This window comes from Protopterus annectens, chromosome 3.part1, assembly GCF_019279795.1.
Source record: "Protopterus annectens isolate FY-2018-M chromosome 3.part1, PAN1.0, whole genome shotgun sequence".
Taxonomy (NCBI): domain Eukaryota; kingdom Metazoa; phylum Chordata; order Ceratodontiformes; family Protopteridae; genus Protopterus; species Protopterus annectens.
The window spans coordinates 375,566,400-375,586,654 of NC_056732.1; the positions used below are offsets into that span (position 1 = coordinate 375,566,400).

Below are 20,255 nucleotides of genomic sequence, written 5' to 3' on the forward strand. Positions count from 1 at the left end.
CTTTGCAGAACCCTTCAAGTCTTCTTTCGTCAGTACTACCTTTGGAGCTTCCTTGTTTGGGCCTACTGCTAAAGACACACTTTCCTGGAGTGAACAAGAAGGAAAGGCCTTATCTGCTGTGAGAATATGTTTTTCTAGCCCGCAAAGATCCTTTTGCAGGAGTCAACACAGCTGGAAAAAGATGTGGTTTTGAAAATCCCAAGGTCCTTTTAAGGATTCATGAGGGGAAATGTCTTCCAGAGGCAGAGTGGGAAATAATAATAATGGAAGATGCCTCCCTTATGGCAGAGGAGGTCCACAAAGTGCAGGATTCTTAGATTCCTTTTCAGATGGGCCCTTTCAGTGCTCCTGAAGGGCTACCTGACTGTTTCTCTGTAGATGTAGTTGGGGGAGGGGGGCTTGCCTTTGCACCCAGATGCCTGGACAGCCATCACAGAAGATTATTCTGTGCAAAGGATCATATCCAGAAGTTATTTAATTCCCTTTTTACAAATTCTACCAGTCCAACAAAAACATCTTCCTGCTGTACCACACAATCAGTGGGAGTTAGCAGCCCTAGAAATTCAAAAGCTGCTGGACAAGAGAGTCATCCAAGAGGTCCCACCAGACAAAAGAAGATCTGTAGTTTACTCAAGGCTTGTTTTAGTGCCAAAGGAAATGGGACCAGAGACCAATTCTGGATCTCAGTCATCTGAATCAGTTTGTAAAGAACTCCACGTTCTGGATGGTCATGGTTCAGTCCATTCTCCCTCTTCTCCAGAAGGATGACTGGATGTGCTGCATAGACCTCTAGGATGTGTACTTTCACATCAAAATGAACAGGCATTCTGGTAAGTACTTAAGCTTTTGGCTGGGGCCAGTCATTACCAGTTCAGAACCTTGCACTTTGGTCTCACCACAGCTCCCAGAGTGTTCTCCAAGTGTATGCCACTCATAGTAGTTCATCTCAGACTGCGTGGAGTCAGGTAAATTGCTTATTTGGATGACTGTCTCCTTACTGCTCCAACTAGGGATTACTTACTATATGTGTGGCAGTCTCTGGGGATCACAGTCAATCTCCCCAAGTCGCATCTTCAGCCATTTCAAGTCTTGGACTTCATAGGCGCTCACCTGAACGCTATCAATCAGTTGGCCTTTCTACCACAAAACAGAATTCATACTTTGAGACTACATGTCAGTCGGATCTTATCACACCCTTCTCCTCCAGCAAAACTGGTATTCAGGGCCTTAGGTTCTATGGTTGTAGCGATTACTCTACTACCCACTGCTCACTTTCATATGCAAATTCTCCAGTGGACTATGGCAGTGCAATGGTCAATTCTTCAAAAAACATAGAATCATCGTATAAAAGCTTTCTCAGGTTTGTAGGAACTCCCTACTGTGGTGTATCCAGTCAAATGACGTTTGTCGGGGATGTCCCTTTATCCTTCCTCCCCCAAAGGCCATGCTGACAATGGATGCCTCCCAGTTGTGTTGGGGGGGACATATCTTGGAATGGACTGTTTAATGCACATGATCCCCCGAAGAGACCAGTCGGCATATAAATGCCTTTGAGATGAGAGAGGTCCTTTTAGCATTGCAGGGCTTTCAGAATTATCTCCTCTAGGCACAATTGCTATCCAGATGGACAATATGTCAGTAGTATGGTACATCAATAAACAGGGGAAACCAGATCCTACCCCCTTTGCTAAGAAGCCGTGAGAGTTTGACAGTGGGCAGTCTCTTCCAACCGCTTTCTAGTAGCAACACACATACCAAGGAAATCCAGTGGTCTAGCAGACAAGCTCAGCAGAACTATTCTAGTGGTCTCTCAATCATACCTTGGTGGAAAGAATCTTCCACAGATTGGGTCAATCTTGCTGCGATCTCTTTGCTTCACCAGTCAGCAATAAGTGCAGCAGGTTTTTTGCCCTAATTCCCCTTCAGGGGGAGTCACCAAGAGATGCTCTGGTCCACATTTGGCCCTTCGGTCTCCTGTACACTTACCCTCCCCTACCTCTAATACCCAAATTTCGTGAGAAAGCACTGAAAGTTGAAGAACAAGATATTATCCTCATTGCCCCTTACTGGCCTTGACAAGTTTGGATTCCCTACCTGTGGTCTCACCTTCTGTGTCGTCCTTGGACACAGGACCACAGTCCAGATCTGATATCTCATCCCTCATGGATGGCTCACCTGAACATTCCAGGCCTCAAGTTGACCGCATGGTTTCTCCAATTCCCTTGATGGCTGGATGGTCCAGGCTTTCTCCTCCAGTTCACCAAATAATAATATCTTCCCAGAAACCTGCGACAAGGAAAATATACAGGAGTAAATGGGGAAAAATCTCCTTCTGGGCACAACAGAGACAATTAGATCAGTTTACTACTACCATTCCTGCTGTTTTGGATTTCCTGACTTCAGTTTTTCAAGGCGGTGCTAGTTTCCCCACCATCAGAGTTCAGCTAACAGCCATCTCTAATTATCACAGTGGAGATTATGTTTCCCCTCTAGCTTCATTCAGACTATGTAAAGCATTCCTTAAAGGCACCTTTCTGCTTAGACCTCCAATTAAAGATCGTACTCCACCTTGGGATCTCACAGTTGTTACAAAACTTGGTTCAACCCCCCCTTTGAGCCTTCAGCTAATCTGACATCAGATTTCTTTCTTGGAAAACAATCTTCCTTGTGGCCATTACTTCCACCAGGCAGGTTTCTGAACTCCAAGCACTCTCTTCAAAACCACCTTATTTGATTTCCCATAAAGATAGAATTACTTTACATATTAATCCATCTTTTCTATCAAAGATAGCTACTAAGGTAAACATCAGTCTGATCATAAATTTGCCAGTCCTCTTTCCAAAATTGTCCCCTATGGGCAGCTTTGTTTTTTTTTTTTTTTTTGTCTTCAGAAAGCAAAGGATTTTTGGAAAACTGACCAACTCTTTGTTTCCTTTGCCTGTCACAAATTGTGAAAACCAGTATCTAAAGTCACCCTAGCTAAATGGATATCAGATTGTATTTCTTATGTGTACATTTTGAAATGTTTACCTTTGACAAGATGTCCAAAAGCTCGCTTATTAGATCTATGGCCACATCTGCTGCTTTCTGGGCAAGTGCTTCCATTGATAATTGTGCTGCAGCCACTTGGGCTAATGCTAAAACTTTTATTGCTCATTGGTTGGACATCATCTCCAGAAACCAGGCTGCTTTTCATTTTGTGGTACTCAGGAATATCCTTCCATGAGGGCTACCCAGGGTTATTGTAGCTGGGGATTGTGTCCCATTCTTTGAGGAATGAATGAAAATGACAACATCAGATATAAACTTATGTACTCACCATAACTATGCATCGGTGTTGTCCATTTTCATTCTTCCTCAACTTCCCACCCTCCAGTCCCCTCTCCTTTGGGTGTGACCTGATAAAATTGTTTTTTTGGTAACCAGTGTTCCTGTTTGAACCCCTGTGCTGTTTTTTTTCGTACTGTAACTTGTATGCTTGATTAATTTATTGTGAGAGCAAACTCGATTTGAGGAAGTACATTAGTAGGGAGCATAGTGGGTAAGGTAGGAGCTTGAGAGTCAGATCCAGACTCTGGAAGAAAAGCGGCCAAGGATCAGAGGTTGGATTTGATACCCATTCATTGAGGAAGAATGAAAATTGACAACACAGACATTCATAGCTATGGTGAGTACATAACTTTTATTTATTATGCTTTCTGAAGGCATACGGTGATCTGTTTACAGACTAATTGTTCTGATTGCTACTGGTTTATATGGTCAGACATTCTCCTTTCGTAATTAAATGTCTTTAAACTTTAAAACTATAAACTTTATTTAGGCTCTTGAATCTAAGTAGCTTACAGATATAAAAAGAAACACAAGCATCATGGCAGCTCAGTGCAGAAAAAAACAATGCTGTTGTCTTTCGGCTTTTCCTAGTTAGGGGTCGCCACAGCGGAACTCCGGTCCGCTAATGATTGGCAGTAGATTTTCACGGTGCCGAGTTGCCAGCTCGACACCCAACCTTCAACAAAGGCATGCCCATTCACGCATGTCTTTCAGAACGCCACTCGACCCACGGGGAGGACATGCAAACTCCACACAGAAGGCATCCCCACACTCCAGCTGAGAATCGAACAGGAGAATCTCTTGCTGTGAGGCAACAGCGCTACTGCTGCATCACCATGGCTATAAAAAAAACAATACATTTTGTAATTTGTAAAAGCACATTCTGCAATAAAAACAAACCTAAAATGAAAATTTATGGGAAACATTGTCAGAAAAGCTTAAAGTCAATGCCAAACTTCTTTTGTTGCTTTTATACCATTTTGAAAAATTAAATATTTCAAGGGTGTTCTTAAAGCTTAGTGTCACAAGCCTGCAGCCAAGAAGGCAGTACATTCCAGTGAATTCCACAGGCCTGGCACATCACACAAAGTAGAGGTCAGGACAGTTCCATCCTAGTTATGAAACGTCTAGCAGCCCCCCTTCATAGGTAGGTACTAGGTTATTGGCCCTAGGGCCGATATAAGCCTAGCCAAAAAGGTACCCTGGTTTTCGCCACCCAAGAACATTATTTTCCTGTGCCCCTGTCAAGCAGAGCCACAGAAGTGATCCCCGGGGTGAATTTCCTTTTTCCCATCCAATCATCAAGATTTTTCTTGAAGAGTGCTAATGAGGAGCTCTGTTTGACATAGATAGGTAGTCTGTTCCAGAGTATGGGAAGTCTCTGGGACAGAAATCTCCAGCATGTTCTGTTTATTGTGGTGACAAGGTTTAGGTCCCTAGAGCATGTAGCTCGAAAGGATTGGGATTTCTTTGTGGAGCATGCCCAACAGCTCTGGGTTTGTATGTTAGGCAGAGATTGCCTCTGAGTAGGCGATATGTGACGGAGTAAAGCTGGAGTTTTTTGAGACAGTCTGCGTAGGGCATCTGTTTGAGGCCAGTAATCCAATTGGTGAGGTATTTCTGCAGCCTTTCCAGTTGTTGTAGATGTCTTGTGAGGTACATACCAAAAGGGGCGTTGTACTCTATAATGGGTCTAATGAGTGATGAGTAGAGGGGAACAATGACCTCTTTTTTTCTGGATGAGAAACCTTTTGTGATGAGGTGTGCCACGTAGAAGGATTTCCTGACCACTGTGGCGATGTGATTATCAAAGGAGAGACTACTGTCCACCTGTGTCCCAAGGTCTCTTATCTTACTTTCGGTATTAAGTAGACTACTGCCTATGAGGTAGTTCATGGGTACAGAGTTTTTACCAAAAGGGATGTCAATGGTCTTTTTGGCATTGAGCTTGAGGCCATGGATTTGACACCAGACATCTGTCTTAGTGAGGCCCTTTTGTAGGATGTCCACATCATTAGGAGTTTTGATTATGGCTCCCAGTTTGCAGTCATCTGCGAACTTAAGTTAGCCAAAGACCTTCTGTGTTAGCCTGTACTTCAGAGAAGTCGATGCCAAACAGGACAGGACCCAGGACTGAACCCTGTGGTACTCCACTTGTCACTGGTCTGAAGTCTGATTTGGAGTCTGTTACTTTCACAGTGTGGGTTCTGTCAATAAGCCAGTTGGCAACCCTTCTTGTGACATAGGGATTTATACATAGTTTAGTGAGTTTATGTATAATTCCAGAGTTGGGGGATGGTGTTCAACGCCTTGGCGAGATCTAGATAGGCTGTGTGAACCACCTTACCCTCATCTATGGCTTTGGTGACTACTTCAAAGAAATCTATCAGGTTTAGGAGACATGATCTGCCTTTTACAAACCCGAACTGTGTGGGGTGTAGAGTTTGGAGATCTCCAATGTCTTTGTTTGAGTTCCATAATGATACGTTCCATGGCCTTGTAGACCAGGCTCATCAGGCTAATGGGGTGGAAGTTCCTGGGGTCTGTTGTGGCTCCCCCTTTGTGGAATGGGATAACCGTCGCGGTGCGGCATTCAATGGGCACAAAGCCTGATGTGAGGCTATGACTGAACATGGTACTTAGGTGGGGTGCCAGTTCTTTCTGTAGTTCATATAGAAGGCAGCCAGGGATGTCTTCAGGTCCCATGGATGCTGTGTTCTTGGCTTTGGAGAGTGAGGTTTTTACCTGTGCAACCGTGATTACAGAAACTTTGCATTCTTCCGGTATAGAGTTGGGCCCTTTAGGGGGTGAGAGGGGGTTAAAGTTAGCACTGAACCTGTCTGCGAGGATGTTGGCAATATCAGTTGATTCTGTATATTTAGTGCCATTGTGCTGTAACTCAGAGCAGATCTGAGTGTTGCCATTGAGATTCTTGACATAGCTATAGAATGCTTTGTGGTTGTCTTTAGAATCAGTGGTGATTTTGTTTTCATAACTAGCTTTGGAGGATTTTATGAGGGATTTCAGATTCTTACTGAGGCTGACCAGGGAGTTCCTCCAATCATGGGATTTTACTCTTTTTTGCAACAGTTTCTTTCTTCAGTTGTAGAGTTTGCTTATGGCAGAAGGCCACCAGATTGGTTTCCTTTTTTTGGAGGATAGCATCTTGGTTCTGTTAGGGATAGCACGGTCAATGCACTTGTGTAAGTGCTTATAAAGTGCACTTGTGTAGGATTCAGCATCCAAGCCTCTATTGTCCATCTGCATGGATGTTGTGAAGTTTTCCACTTCTATCTTAAGAAGTGTGAAGTTGGTTTTGGATAAATGTTTTACGATTGTTTCCCTAAGGGAGGGGTGGGAGCAGGATGTGGATGTCTAGGGTGATTAGCCTGTGGTCGGATCTGACCAATGAGGAGTTGACCTCTGGTGTGAAACACCGGTCGCCCATGTTGGTGATGACCAGGTCTAGGATATTGCTGCCCCTGGTTGGGAGATGTTGAGCAAAAGAGTTGGAACATGAGTAGTTTTCCCAGTTAATAGCGGGGTAGTTAAAATCACCCATTATTAGGGTGTTGGGTTGTACTGTAATATTTTCCAGTGTATCAAGAAAAGAGGAGTGGGAATCCTAGGGCATGGTGGGGGGTCTGTAGCAAGCTACAATCTGGATTGCGGTCTTGCCCAGAGTTAGTTGAACTTGGATAATCTCGGATGCATTATGCTGAGCAGCTAGCTTGGAGGTGTGGATATCCTGAATGAATATGGGCATTGCCTTTAGTGTTTCCGTCCTGTTTAGGTGGCCGAAAGGTGTGGCATGAATTATAGCCTGATAATGCAGGGGTGCTCTCTGGAGCTTTGAACCAGGTCTCTGTCACTGCACAATGTCAGTGTTCTCCATTTTAAGGAGTGCATCGAGTGAGTGCATTTTGAGGTTTAGACTTCTAGCATTGAGTAGCATTACCCTCAGATTTTGCTTGCTTGTACCTGTTACGTTGGTGAATGTGTCATTTGAACCTTGCCTAAAAAAAGGCACTATAGGGGTGGCAAGAGCCTTTGCCAGCATCCGGAATCCCAAGGGCGACAGGTGCAGGACATCTCTGGCAAAGCATCGTGGTCTGTCGATCATGTCATCCCAGGCAGACGGATACTAGATTCCCTTAGAATGACACAAGAAGCTTAGCCAATTGTTGAAGTCAATCATTTTGTCCTTGCACTGTTATCCTTCTGGGTGATGGCAGGATGCTACTCAGGACTAGGGTCATACCTGCCTGGGCTACAAGATCGGACAGCTCCTCCGTGTCTCTTTTCATGTAGTCCAGGGAGGTACGTCTCAGGTCATTTTTAACCAACATGGACAATGACAGAGTCATAGTTGTACTTGTTGAGTTACCTGAGTGAGTGCGTTATGTGGCGGATCCTGGCACCCAACAGGCAGCTGACAGTAACTTTCTCCTTGTTTATCCCGGTGAGTGGAACATCAGTGTGCCTGACTATAGAGTCGCCTATGACTAGAGTGTTGGATACGTTATACCTTATGGGCTGTAGTTGAGTGGCACACTGATTTTGTTGGCTGTGTGTCATTTGGGTTGTGTTGGGGGTGGAAGTTGCTTGCATTTCTGCTTTGGAGGTCTCTGTTGTTTGAGCAGATTTTTATTGAGAGCATACGCGAATGTAGGCGTGTGTTTTGTGCTTCTATATGTGTGTTTTGGTAGTGTAGGTTTGGAGGGACTATGTGATGAGTGTGGTGTGGTGCAAGTGTTTACCTTCTCCTCCTGACTGCCTAGTCTGGTCTTCGGTGAAGAGAGCTTTGCTTCCAGTTTGGCTATATAAGTGCATCTCTCTCAGGTTGTAGTGTTGGGTGGTAGGAGGAGAGGGTTGTCTGTGTACATGAGGCAATTGCTGCATTGCCCCAAGATGCCCAGATTCCTCAGGTAGACAGGGGAAAACACCGGGAGCTGACCTTTAGACATGCCTGGATAGGTGCTTATTTATTAAGTACTAAAAATTATTTTCCTCTAGACAAGTGAGGAAAGTTGAGTGCTGTAGTAATTTGTACCTTATTTAGTGCTTACAACAAGTTCTGAACAACTGCTGAGCTCAAAGAAGCAGATTTGAGTGCTAAAACTAAAAAGCTGGCTAGTTGCAAGGGAAAATTTGAAGAGCAGACTTTATGGCGCCAGGAATAGTTTAACCCTAGTTAAGCGGGGGGGAGGCTCGGGAACTTACAAACAGTCCTGGATACAGCAGATTTGTATCTGGGCTAGACTTGTTACAGGAAACGTGGGAAACAAGCTTAGAATTTTTTTGTTCAGTAAAGTGGAAATGAAGAAAGATGGAACAGAAGTTAATTCAAGGTTAAGAATCTGAGTGGGTTGGTCTTCACAAATGTTCTCTATTAGATTGAATGAACTAATGACACTAGACTGGGAGGAGTGTCACAGGTCAAATATACAGTATAAGCGGGCAACTGCAAAGCCACCAAGTATAACAATAGGGGCAGGGGGGTGAGAAACTATTATAGCTACTAGCTGTAGCCACTAAATGAAAGTTTTAAACAGATCAAGGAGCAAGCAGACTCTAGAGAATGCTTTTAACTGCAAACAGAGTAGACTACAACACAGAAACCTCACAAAATCAAAAATGCACAGAAAAGCATGGATAGAGCACTCACAAACAGAAAATACAACTCTCAGTATGAAAAAGAAGTTTACAGTTAAGTAATTCAGTAAACATGCAATTAGAGTAATGAAACCGTGTCTAGCAATGAAAAATACACTTAAAACAGTATAAAACAGACAGTACATAAATGCAGTGAAACAGTAAAAAAGCTTTATAACAGTGCAAAATGTAGATTAACTGTATAGCACAATTATAAGTGTTATAGCGCAATTATAAGCGTTATAGAAGTGCAATTCAGTGAAATAAGTGTCAACAAACTGATGTCAATGAACCACAACATAGGGTACCAACAGAATACAGCTTTTTAAGGCATAGGACCATATTTGTGTAGAGACCTGAAGGAGTGAACTGAAAACTTTAAATACTGACCAAGCCACCAATGACAGGTAATAATATTGTACAGTACAGGAATAATATGATTGTATCAATTCAATGCCATGACTCTGGAATTTTGCATGTGCTGCAGACAAGCAGTGTCAGCATCAAAATGTCTTAGGCACAGTGAGTGGTATGATTGCTTGGTAGTAAGAAAACTGTCTCACAACACTAGGATCAAGGGTTCAGTCCTATTATTCGGTTACTGTCTGTATGGAGTTTGCATGTTCTCCCCATATCTGTGTGGGCTTTCTCTGAGAACTCCTGTTTTTCACCACCATTTGTATATGTATACACATTTACTTAGTTGTTTACATTTGTTAACCTGGAATCTTCAGTCCCATTTTCATTGGAGTCCCAGTGCTGCAACTCCAAAATGAAACAAAAGGATTATGCAAAAGCTAGCACATAGCAATATCATAGAAACAGCACATTGCAGCAGTTTGCAAATCAGATTTTTAAAAGGCTAAACATAATAAACGTGGTGACATAATACTGCTATCAACTTAGAAATTCACCTTGTAAAGGGATCTCGGGTAATAATACTGCATTACTTTTTGGTAGGCGCATAACACTGACAGGAATGAGTAGAGAAACAACAGTTTATAAGAACAGTGAAACTTTTAAGCCACATATTTAAACCGGTAATATTCCAAAAAAGAATGTGCAAGCAGAATTTTCCACCATATTCAAAGCCACTTTATTTGAATTTGCGTTTCATATTTTTTCTGCTAATTTACAGCAAAATGTTATGTCCTATGTTGTTTTCTGACCTATAAATCTCCTCAGTACAGTATTTGTTATAACTTGTTATTGTATGAATGCAGCCTTGTTCTACCAGAAAGTTAACCACTGTGTAGTTAGGATGTTGAGTTCTTATGGTGCCAGTCTGGTGCCTCTGTTGCTGTTATTTCTAGTAAACTTAGTGCAAAGGTAATGGTTTAACAGTAGGGAGTGTGCACTCTTCTTTCATTGCAGTAACATGCAACACAACAAAACTTGCATTGTGTATGCAATACCAAATACACCAATAGCTTATGAAAGAAAGTAAAAAGTTGCTTGTTACATGTACAAATTTGTAATATTTTTGCATTGGGCCGGTTATTGTTGGTGTTCAGAAATGATAATACTAAAAAAAATGTGTCAGTGTCCTGTTGTACTGTTTCCTCCTGCCAGTTCCATCTGCAGCTCTGTGGAGGAGCTGTTGCATAATGAGACTTTTAAGTTGCTCTTTTTTGATTTTGCTGAAGCTGCAAATATTTATCTTCATGAATTGTTTAGTTTCTTGGTGCAGGATAGGGAATTTTGTGTGTAGTGAATTTTATGTGCCTGTAATTGTGTATTCATGTTTGTGTATGGCTGTATGTGTTTTCCGAGGCTGCTGCAGTAGGTAGTATGTCCCTTTAACTAACACATAAACAGCCCTTGAGTTGATTCCATTATGATGATGGAGTGGAAAGTCCCTCCCCTCAACTCACACTCATGTATGTAGAGACACAGTTTTTAGTGTTGAAAGACCCCCCCCCCCCCAAACAAGACTACACTCATTCAAACTGTTTATTGTCCCTTACATACACTTCATCTGATTGGTATTGGTTAATTATTGTCCTTTACATACACTTCACCTGGCAAGTTATGTAAACTGGCATTTATAAGTTGGTTTATACAACTGTGCTATAAGGCCTTAAAATGTGTATGTTAAAGTTGCAGAGAAAAATACAGTGATTGTAATTACACTGCTGTGCATCTTAGGACAGGAAAGGAACATGTTTTAATTGTTGGGTTTGCTAGTGTTCAGGATCATTAGCCTACTAATTGATGAATCTTAAATGGACAAGGTTTCATCTTGTTTATTTTAATTCACCTTTGTTAACATGATTGCTATAGCAAAACATGGCCACTTTGTTTTCTCTTTGCTCCCTGACTGTCTTCCTCTTTTTCTCTGTGATTGTGTCTTTAGTATATTTAAATAAGAGGATACTGGGGAACTTCCCTCCTTGCAAAAAAATACTTTGCATAACTTGTTAGAATTAAGCAACTTGAAATTCAGGAGGCATAGAGGAAGCTTTCTAGATAAGTGAAGAGCAAGCAATTAGTGCAAATTGTTAAGAGAAAAAGTATTACTGAGACTACAGTGTAGAACTATGGCACCTATGTCATACCTCTCAACTGTCCAGCTTTTTGTTGTCGATTGTCCATATTTTTACCTTATATTTTTAGTGTTGCTCATAAAATTTGAGGTTTACTGGCAAATCATTGAGGACTGAAGTCACAACCTACATTTGAGTTTCAGACTTCATATCCTTCAGAAAATGTTAATGTGAAACCCGTTATTCTAACAGCTCCCTAAATTTTTAAGATCAATATTAAAAATCTGTCCCTGGTTTTGCTTTCCCTGCCATTATTGTGGCTTTCTCTGGATTTCTTATCATTACAGTTTGAGAGGTATGACCCTACATGGTTAAATGAAAAATTACTGAAATACATGACTCTAGATGATTGTCACTGTTGAAGTGACATCCTGACCCCATGTGCAAAAATGGGAAAAGAGATGATGGATGACTTGATCACCTATGGGTTTAAGGAGTAAATTAGTTATAGTTATTTGTTGGTACTTTTCATTCTTGGTCAGATACTTGGGTGCAGCTGTTTGAGCTGATGTATTAGTACATGACTGCCACAATGAATTGCCTTGTTAATAACTGCCCTGTATAAAATTATAATGTATACTGTAAACTAGCACTTTTTGTACTATACTGCTTTAACAAAAAAGTACAGACATAAACCAGTATTGCAAAAAGATAGTTCTGTGCGATTGGACGAATACCAAAGAACAAAACATTCATAGATTATTGATAATCTGTCACTTTGTTACTGCCTTAGTTTGTAGCACAGCTGTTCCAGTCTGTTTTCACCTCTGTGATATGCAAACTCTTATCTACACATAATTTTGTGATATTATCGATCTCCTTTCTCACTGCCAGTGTGATACTCATTTTATCCATTTCCTTTTATTTCTATCATCCACTGTCTTTCCTTAAAGAGTACTGCACCAGTTGAAATATTTTTCAAAGGAACACTTAAAGCTTGTTCTTTATGTCATTATAAATGGTTAAGGATCTTCACCACTTTGTAGACTTTAACCCATGGTCACTTGAAACCTCTTGGAAAGGCAGTACAAAAGTAAGTAAAGATGATGAATGAAATATCTATTTTGTTATTCCTTCAAAGAATCAGTTATTGTCAATACACTTGACCACCTTGTGGCCGGTGTACTTCACTGTTTACCAAAATGAAATAAAGTATTATTATGGTATTATTCCAGACACAAACTAAAGTAATTACTCAGCTAGCTTCTGTTCTAGCAGAAATGATTTTATTGAAAGGGAAAGATAATAACTTGTAGTGCTTGGAGAACAGTTCTACGATGTTCATGTCAGAAGACTGCAGAAAAGTAAGATTAAATCACTGACCAACTATCCTGTGATATGTAAAGCAAGCAAAGTAGCAAAACATGCGGCTGTGTCATAATCGAGTTTTTACTGCAGGAACCAACAATTGGATCTGTAAGGGGAGGGAAGGAAGGTATTTATAGTTGTAAATCTCATTAACTTGTTTTACTGCAGCTTTTCTGCATGATTGTTCACATGGAAATGCTGTTATTCATGTGTTCTGTATTTTCTTTTTTCATTTATGAAAATGTGTTTTGCTTGTTTTCATTTTAGGTGCTGCTTATGCGAGAGCTGAAAAGAATATCAACGAATTTGTAGATCGCTGTGGTTTGCCATTTTTACCTACTCCAATGGGGAAAGGAGTAGTGTCTGATGACCACCCAAACTGCGTGGCTGCAGCAAGATCCAGGTTAGTAAAGTACAGGGGACGTATGGTTTGCTTTCTTCCTGCTGGAGTGAAACCTGAACAATGTTTATGCATGTACATTTAATGTCTTAAAATTGTCAGAACTGTACAAAAGGTGTTTGCTACTATAATAGAAAATGTATTTATGCTGGGCATGATGAATACAGTGCACTGCAACAGCTACACTTTGCTGCTATTCTTTGAATATGTGGTTCTTACTTTAAAGAAGAATGGATTCCAGTTTTATTTTTGTGTGTATTTGTGTATCTTAATGGTTACCTAAATGCAGCCTGTGATGACCAAGCTCTGGCCCAGCAATCAAGGAGCCTCAATCCTCACCCCTAACACCAGGGAGGTTGTCTCATAAAGGAGGAAAGGATAACTAATACACACAGTAAAGTACAATTTCCCTTAAGTGCACACACAGATCACAGTCAGTCTGGGGCTGGCTGCTCCCTTGCTCGCCAGGTCCCCAATAAGACTCCCCACTGGCACAGCTATAGGGTCCAGGTCTCAGCCTAACTGGACAAGCTAGGACTTCCAGTACCCTCTCTGTCCAACCAGTGCTTTGTGTCCCTGCCCAAGTAGCTGACGCAACACACACACACTTTGTGATAAGTATTTATACAACTTCACAGACACTCCTGGGAAAGGCTGACACAGATTCTCCAGTTGTGCCCCTTTACCCAGACTATATGGTAGTAATTACTGCCACCACCCAGTTAATAATATCAACTACTAAAAGGTCCTTAAAAGGGTGTCCAATTATTACTGTGCAATATTAATATCCAATGGTAATGTGACTATACAGTCAAAGGCTTATTGGAAGGACTTAGACAGTAAACTCTATAAATGTATAATGTACTCTAAAGCATGCTTCATCTCAACACAAACCAGCCACAGGTAGAATGTTTTAAAAATATTTAATAATAAATAATGAAAACACAAGACAAATCTACTACACCACAGAGATATCTAAGAGTTCACAGATCACACAGAAACTTAAAATAATACAGTAGGACAGGTCTGGTTTCAAAGAAAAATACCTAATTAATCTTCAACTATTCCTACACGATATCACAGTGCTACAAACTTACATGTGAGCATAAGCAGAGTGATGATAAGTTAGATGTCCAGCTCAAAATGCCTCAGGTCTCTTGTGAGAAATAGTATTTAAACATTACTAACAAACATGTCTCTAAGGGCCTCCCAAAATTACATAATTTTGAAACTTAGGTTTTCCCCAATATTCATATTGCATCATCTTAACACCTGGTCTGAGTTCTGAGGCCACAGACTGCGTTATTTAGCAATCTAACACCCCCTCAGAACCTTACAACGATACAAGACATTTCACATATATATGCTAACAGAAACTAAAGCAATAAAAGCACCTTCCGCATCTAAATTCTGGTCATAAACTTTAGCCTTAAAACAATGGGCATGAAATCCGAATTCTAACATGAAAGGGATACAACATGCTTCACTGTGCGAGTAGAGTGCAGTGTTGTCACATATTTTGCAGTTCCACATTTCACAGCGTTTTCTTACATTTAAAAGCACAAGCCTGTATTTTACATTTATTTTTACAGTTGATAGAATTATATATTAAATTCTATTTGACTAGGCTGGCAGCCTTCGCCCATCTCTCCCCACTCGTCATACAGCCCTTTAAGTGGTAACTAAAAATGTTCTGTCATTTTATTGCTTAACCATTGGTGCTTAACTCCTTCCATTCTTTGGTCATTTTATATTAATTCTTTTGTGAAAAGTTTCACAAAAAGTACAAGAATAAGTTGTATATGTTGGCTGAGATCGTATGTGTGTAAACAGTATTCGAAAACACTAGTAATCGAGCCCTGAGAACCCTATATAATAGATCTCAGTTTGAGCTCATTATCTCTTCCATTTCAGGTCAGCATTTTTTCTCTGGAGCTGCAGGTACCTAGCTGCTCTTGCTGGGATGTGACATTCTGAACTTGGGAAACATGCTTAGCTGCTGAGGTCACCAGATGTTTTCTGTTGTTTGCACAGTATGATTACTGATCATAATTTAAATCAGTGAGTTCTCCTTTTCAATATCCAAAGCAACAAAACATTTGAAATGTCCATGCAGCTGATATTGCATTTTCCCCTGCTCGTATGTGTGGGGGGGGTCTGTCTCATAACCAACTTTCTTTGTGGAGTTTGTGGACCTAGACACCATTGTTTATGAGGCAGATTAAGTAATGATTCCTCCTTATCCTGTATCTCCTCTTTAGATGACCCTTTTTTTGTAGAAACCTCATGATTCTTGAAGTCCCCCATGGATTGGCATATGGCTGCAGTTCCTAACCCCTAAAAATGTTTCATGGAATATAAGGAGAATGAGGAGGAAGGAATGTATGGCATTCTCCCTATATAACTAGTCATCAGACACCATGAATGCAGCCTGGATGCACCCAGAATTTGCTCCTGCAGCTCTTAAAAATTATCTGCACTCTACAGATCCTGGTTGAGTGGAATGGCATCCAGACCAGGTATATTCTTTGGCTGACTCTGTCATGATCTTGGTTGAGCACAGAACCCCAAGAGTACAATGCTTTATTATTCTCCTACCAGACAAGAATTCTAAAGCCTTGAAACAGGGTAGATAAGAATGTACTCCAGTCCTTCCTAGTGGATTTGGTACTGGAAAACCTTTGATGTCCTTCTATAGCACTGTTGCAGTATTCTTCACAGTAGGGATCTCCTGCCAAGTATAGCCCAATGTTTGACCAGTATACCAAAGACTTTAGATCTTGTGTGTGCCGCACTTCACATGTATTCTTCCCGTAAAGGGCATAGGGCATAAAGGTGATGTAAGGACACAGTTATCCAGGGCTTCTTTGCCTCCAGTCCAAACACCATCATTGCTCATCGGTCTGAAAGTCCTTTTGCTGTGCTGAATACCTAGCCGTCAGATAAGTGCCCACTTGGGGTCTTATTTTTCCCCATTTTCTTTGGTCTTGATGCTCTTTGGTTACCTGAAGTTCATGTCATCCAATAAGGGAAAATGTCTGTGTCTGAGGTAAATTCCCCAGAAGGATCATTACAGACTGTGTCTTTTTTGGTCTGGGTGCTTCCCATGACCGTACATCCTGTAACATTTGCAAAGTTTAGTACCAAAGACTCTTAGAAGTCACCTAACTTCCCTGGCCATCTATTTTGAGAACAAGAGGCTTAAACTGTTAACCCAAGGTAGCATGGCAGAATCTCCTAACCCTGAGGTCAGGTTAAGCAAGAATAAGACCAAGAAATCTCGGACAGATTCTTTGGTTGTCCAGCCTCCACCAAAAAATTCTGTTGAACTAGGTGAAAGCTCTGTAGGCCATCTGGTGTCTGTGAGATTCCTCTGACATGACCTGTCAGAGGCCGGCATGGATCCTTCTTTTTGCATGTCCTCTGAAGCTTTGCAGGTGTCTGCTGCAGACGTCTAAGGGAACCACATCTCTGAGGGCCCTAGAGGGATTCCGCAGATTCTGGTCAGAGAAGAGGTTCTGGGTACTTTTATTGAGTCTCATCAAGCATCGGAATTTCTGGTGTTTATCAGGGTTGATCTCCCTACTAAGATAAAGCAGAAGACTAGGCATGCTTCTGTATGCCATAAGGATCCTCAAAGGGAATGGCAGGAGTTTACTCAGGGCCTGTCCAATGCCTTAATGGCCCTCAAGCCTCCTCAAGGAGTTTCTGTGCCTACCCCTCCTTGGACTTCTACTCCTTCCAAGTGAGCTAGGGAACCTGATTCCCCAGATGAAGATTCAGAGTCTGATTATGAGTCCCTGCCCTGTTCTTCTCAGATACCATCGTCTTTGGCTTATGGTTCTGATGAATAAGAATCTGTAAGTCCTGAGTCTTCTTTTGAAGAATTGTCTTTTGGAGACACTACAGCTAGAATGATGGAATACTTCAAATGAGGTTCTTCTCAAGTGTCGGATATACAGAAAAGGTATTATGAGCTGTTTCAGGTGGACACTCCTAAATCTTCTGCGTACCTCCTGAATTGGCTACTTTGTTAGACACCTTTATAGCTGTGCTTAAGTCTCCTGATTCTCAGCCTACTGCTCCAAAAAATCCTGTCATGCTCTGTGAAGTTCCTGAGAATTGTCATTTCTTATTTAAATGTACTTCTCCTGACTCTGCTGTGGTGTCAGTCTCCTCTCACAAGTCCTCTTCCAAGCTTTATTGCCTTCAGATAAAGATAAAGTAATAGAGAGAGCTGGCAAGGAAGTTTATACTGCTTCTACTTTGGCCTATTGGACCATTAGTTATCAGACCCACATGACCAGATATGCTGTGGCCTTGATTGCCCAGGCTTGTTGAGTCATTTTCTCCCTGATTCTGAAGCTAAATCTTTTTCTTCCACTCAGGTGGCTCATCAATGTATGATGCTGCTGTGATTGGCACAATGGTTAGCATTGTCACCTCACAGCAAGAGGTTCTCTGGTTCAATTCTCGGTTGGGTGCCTTCTGTGCAGAGTCTCCATATCCTCCCTGCATTCACTTTGGTTTCCTCTGGGTGCTCTGGTTTCCTCCCACATTCCAAAGAAGTGTCTGGATCAATCAGATTTTCCTAGCAAGCAAATAATGAATAGGTTAAAAATAAATAAATAAATGCCTCTTCCAGAGCTTCTGCCTTTGGGTTTGTCATGAGGTGTTATTCTTGGCTTCATCTGCAGTCTTTACCTGAAGACATTAAGGCCAAATTGCTGGATGCTCCTTTGAATAACAGAAATCTCTTTTGGAATTCTGTAGCTGATATGTTTGTCTCTTCAGGGGGAAAAAAGCCTTATCAGTTAACTCTTCAGATGGTTTATATCATCTCTCAGCACAATTTAATGGCAGGCAGCTTGAACAGGTCCAAAACAGGCTTACAAATGGCTGCTTCACAGAAATGTGTTTCTGGATTGAGCCCATCGGTGGGATATTTCTCAGATCTTTTTGCCTCCCAGGTGAAAAGGGAACTTCCTCTTTTCTAATGGAAGATGGATGCCAATGTTCTTCGTGTTTCACTGTTGCAGTCATTACACTTGGGTTATTCTGCCAGGGGTAGTCGTCAGTCGGCCCGAATACCAGCGGGCTAGTATTTCTACTTTGGTTGCTGTTGCTCCAGGACTGACGTCAGGTCGTCAGTTGTATAAATTCAGGCAGCCGACGCCATTACCCCAGTCTTTCTTGCCGAGGAGCCTGAAGCAGAAGCAGTTTGCACGAGTGCCGGTCGGCCGCTACCTGAGTTTCATTTCCAAATTGAAGCAGTTTAATCTGACCAGGAGTCCAATGAATCTGAGGTTTACAGTCCAATGAATCTGAGGTTTCTGAATATGAAGACATGCAACCCTTATCTGCTTATGAGAATTCAGATGCAGAGGAATCCATTCCTTCTGCCTCTCCTCCAGAGGATTTTTCATTTGTGAAACCCTACATACTTTAAGGGAGCATTTCCAATGGGAATGTCAGGACTATCCTCAGTCCAAAAAAAGACTCAGGGAATTCTAAGATTTACCACAGCACAGACCTTTAGCCATTCCTCCTGTCTTGGATGTTGTGGATGATGTCTTCATTGAATCCACTTTGACTCCTGACACCCTTCCTCCTGCTGCCAGGAATCCTGACAGGTATTACAGAGTCCCTGAATCTCATAAATTTATTTTCAAAAATCCTACTGCTGACCCTGAGGTCATCTCCCAAGGACCTAAAGGAATTAAAGTAACCACAGCTAAGAATCCCACCCCCTGGACAGGGATTCCCGAGCTTTAGACAGATGGAGTAAAAAAGTGTACACCTCTGCAACTCTTACCATTAGAACGCTAAATTGTCAGTTCCACATGCTGAAATACCAGCAACATACCATGGAACTCCTCAAACAAAAAATTTCTACTTTTACTGCTTGTGCAGAAAATAAAGAATTACAAGAGCTTATGCATTCTGCAAGCCAAGTTACTAAACACACCTTACAATGTGGCTTTGACACCCTAGAAGCATCTTACAGGGCAACAATCACTGGTTCTGTCCTTAGTAGGCATGCTTGGCTTAAGGAACAGACTATGCCAGACCATGTCAATTCAAAACTATTGGACGCACCATTGAACAAAGACAATTTGTTTGGCACCAAGGCAGAGGAGGTCTTAAAAAAGATGGAAGAAAAAGCTAAATCTATGCACACAGTTAAAGATTTCTTATAGGTCCAGCCTCCGAAGTTCAGTAGGCATTGCCCATCCAAGTACTGGTTCTTTCCGGCCCCTTCCAGGTCAGCTCAGCCAAGACCCTAGGGGAAGCAGACCCCCCCGACAGCAGTCCCAGGGAATGCGGAGATCTAAGCAGTGGAGTTCCTCCACTTCAAAAACTGAGTGCTAAGCCACCCCCTTATGGAAAAAACTCGCAATGAATTTACACCTCCACCCCATACCTCTGCCCACCTGCTTGTGCCCATAGGAGGAAAACTCTCCTTCCATGCAAACAACTGGGCCTCTATTACCAACGACCAATGGGTCCTCAACATAGTGTCCCAGGGATACAAATTTTGTTTCCACACTCTGCCAACCCCAAAAGGGTTCCCAGATTTTCCTCCAAACCAGTGGGCAGAGGCCAAAAAACAAGTCCATTCCCTGCTCTCCATGAGGGCATTACAGCTTGTTCCTGCAGACCAGATAGGCCAAGGTTTTTATTCCAGGTTTTTCCTGGTACCCAGAAAAGAGGGCTCCTGGCGCCCAATCCTCAATCTATCAATTCTAAACACCTTCTTAGTGATACCAAAATTCAAAATGCTCACCCTCCAGCAGCTTCTTCTATGCTTTTCAAGGATGCTTGGTTAGCCACCCTAGACCTAAAAGAGGCCGACCGACACATCCCATTCAGGGAGTCTTGCAGGAAATATATATGTTTCAGGGCAGGATCTGTGCACTTTCAGTTCTCTGCGCTTCCCTTTGACTTAGCCACTGCTCCGAGTTTTCACAAAATGCCTGGCTCCAGCCATTGCTTTTTGCAGACAAAGAAATATT

The 20,255-nt window shown here is 41.8% G+C and overlaps 1 protein-coding gene across 1 annotated transcript in view; it reads left to right on the top strand.

The window, feature by feature from the left end:
• Nucleotides 1-20,255, top strand: part of HACL1 (2-hydroxyacyl-CoA lyase 1) — a gene marked incomplete in the record, with an annotated part of 1,125,147 nt that overhangs the window by 582,174 nt on the left and 522,718 nt on the right. Inside the window, 1 exon segment of the mRNA XM_044066839.1 lies at nucleotides 13,107-13,242. Within this exon segment, the coding sequence (XP_043922774.1) occupies nucleotides 13,107-13,242 (136 nt within the window).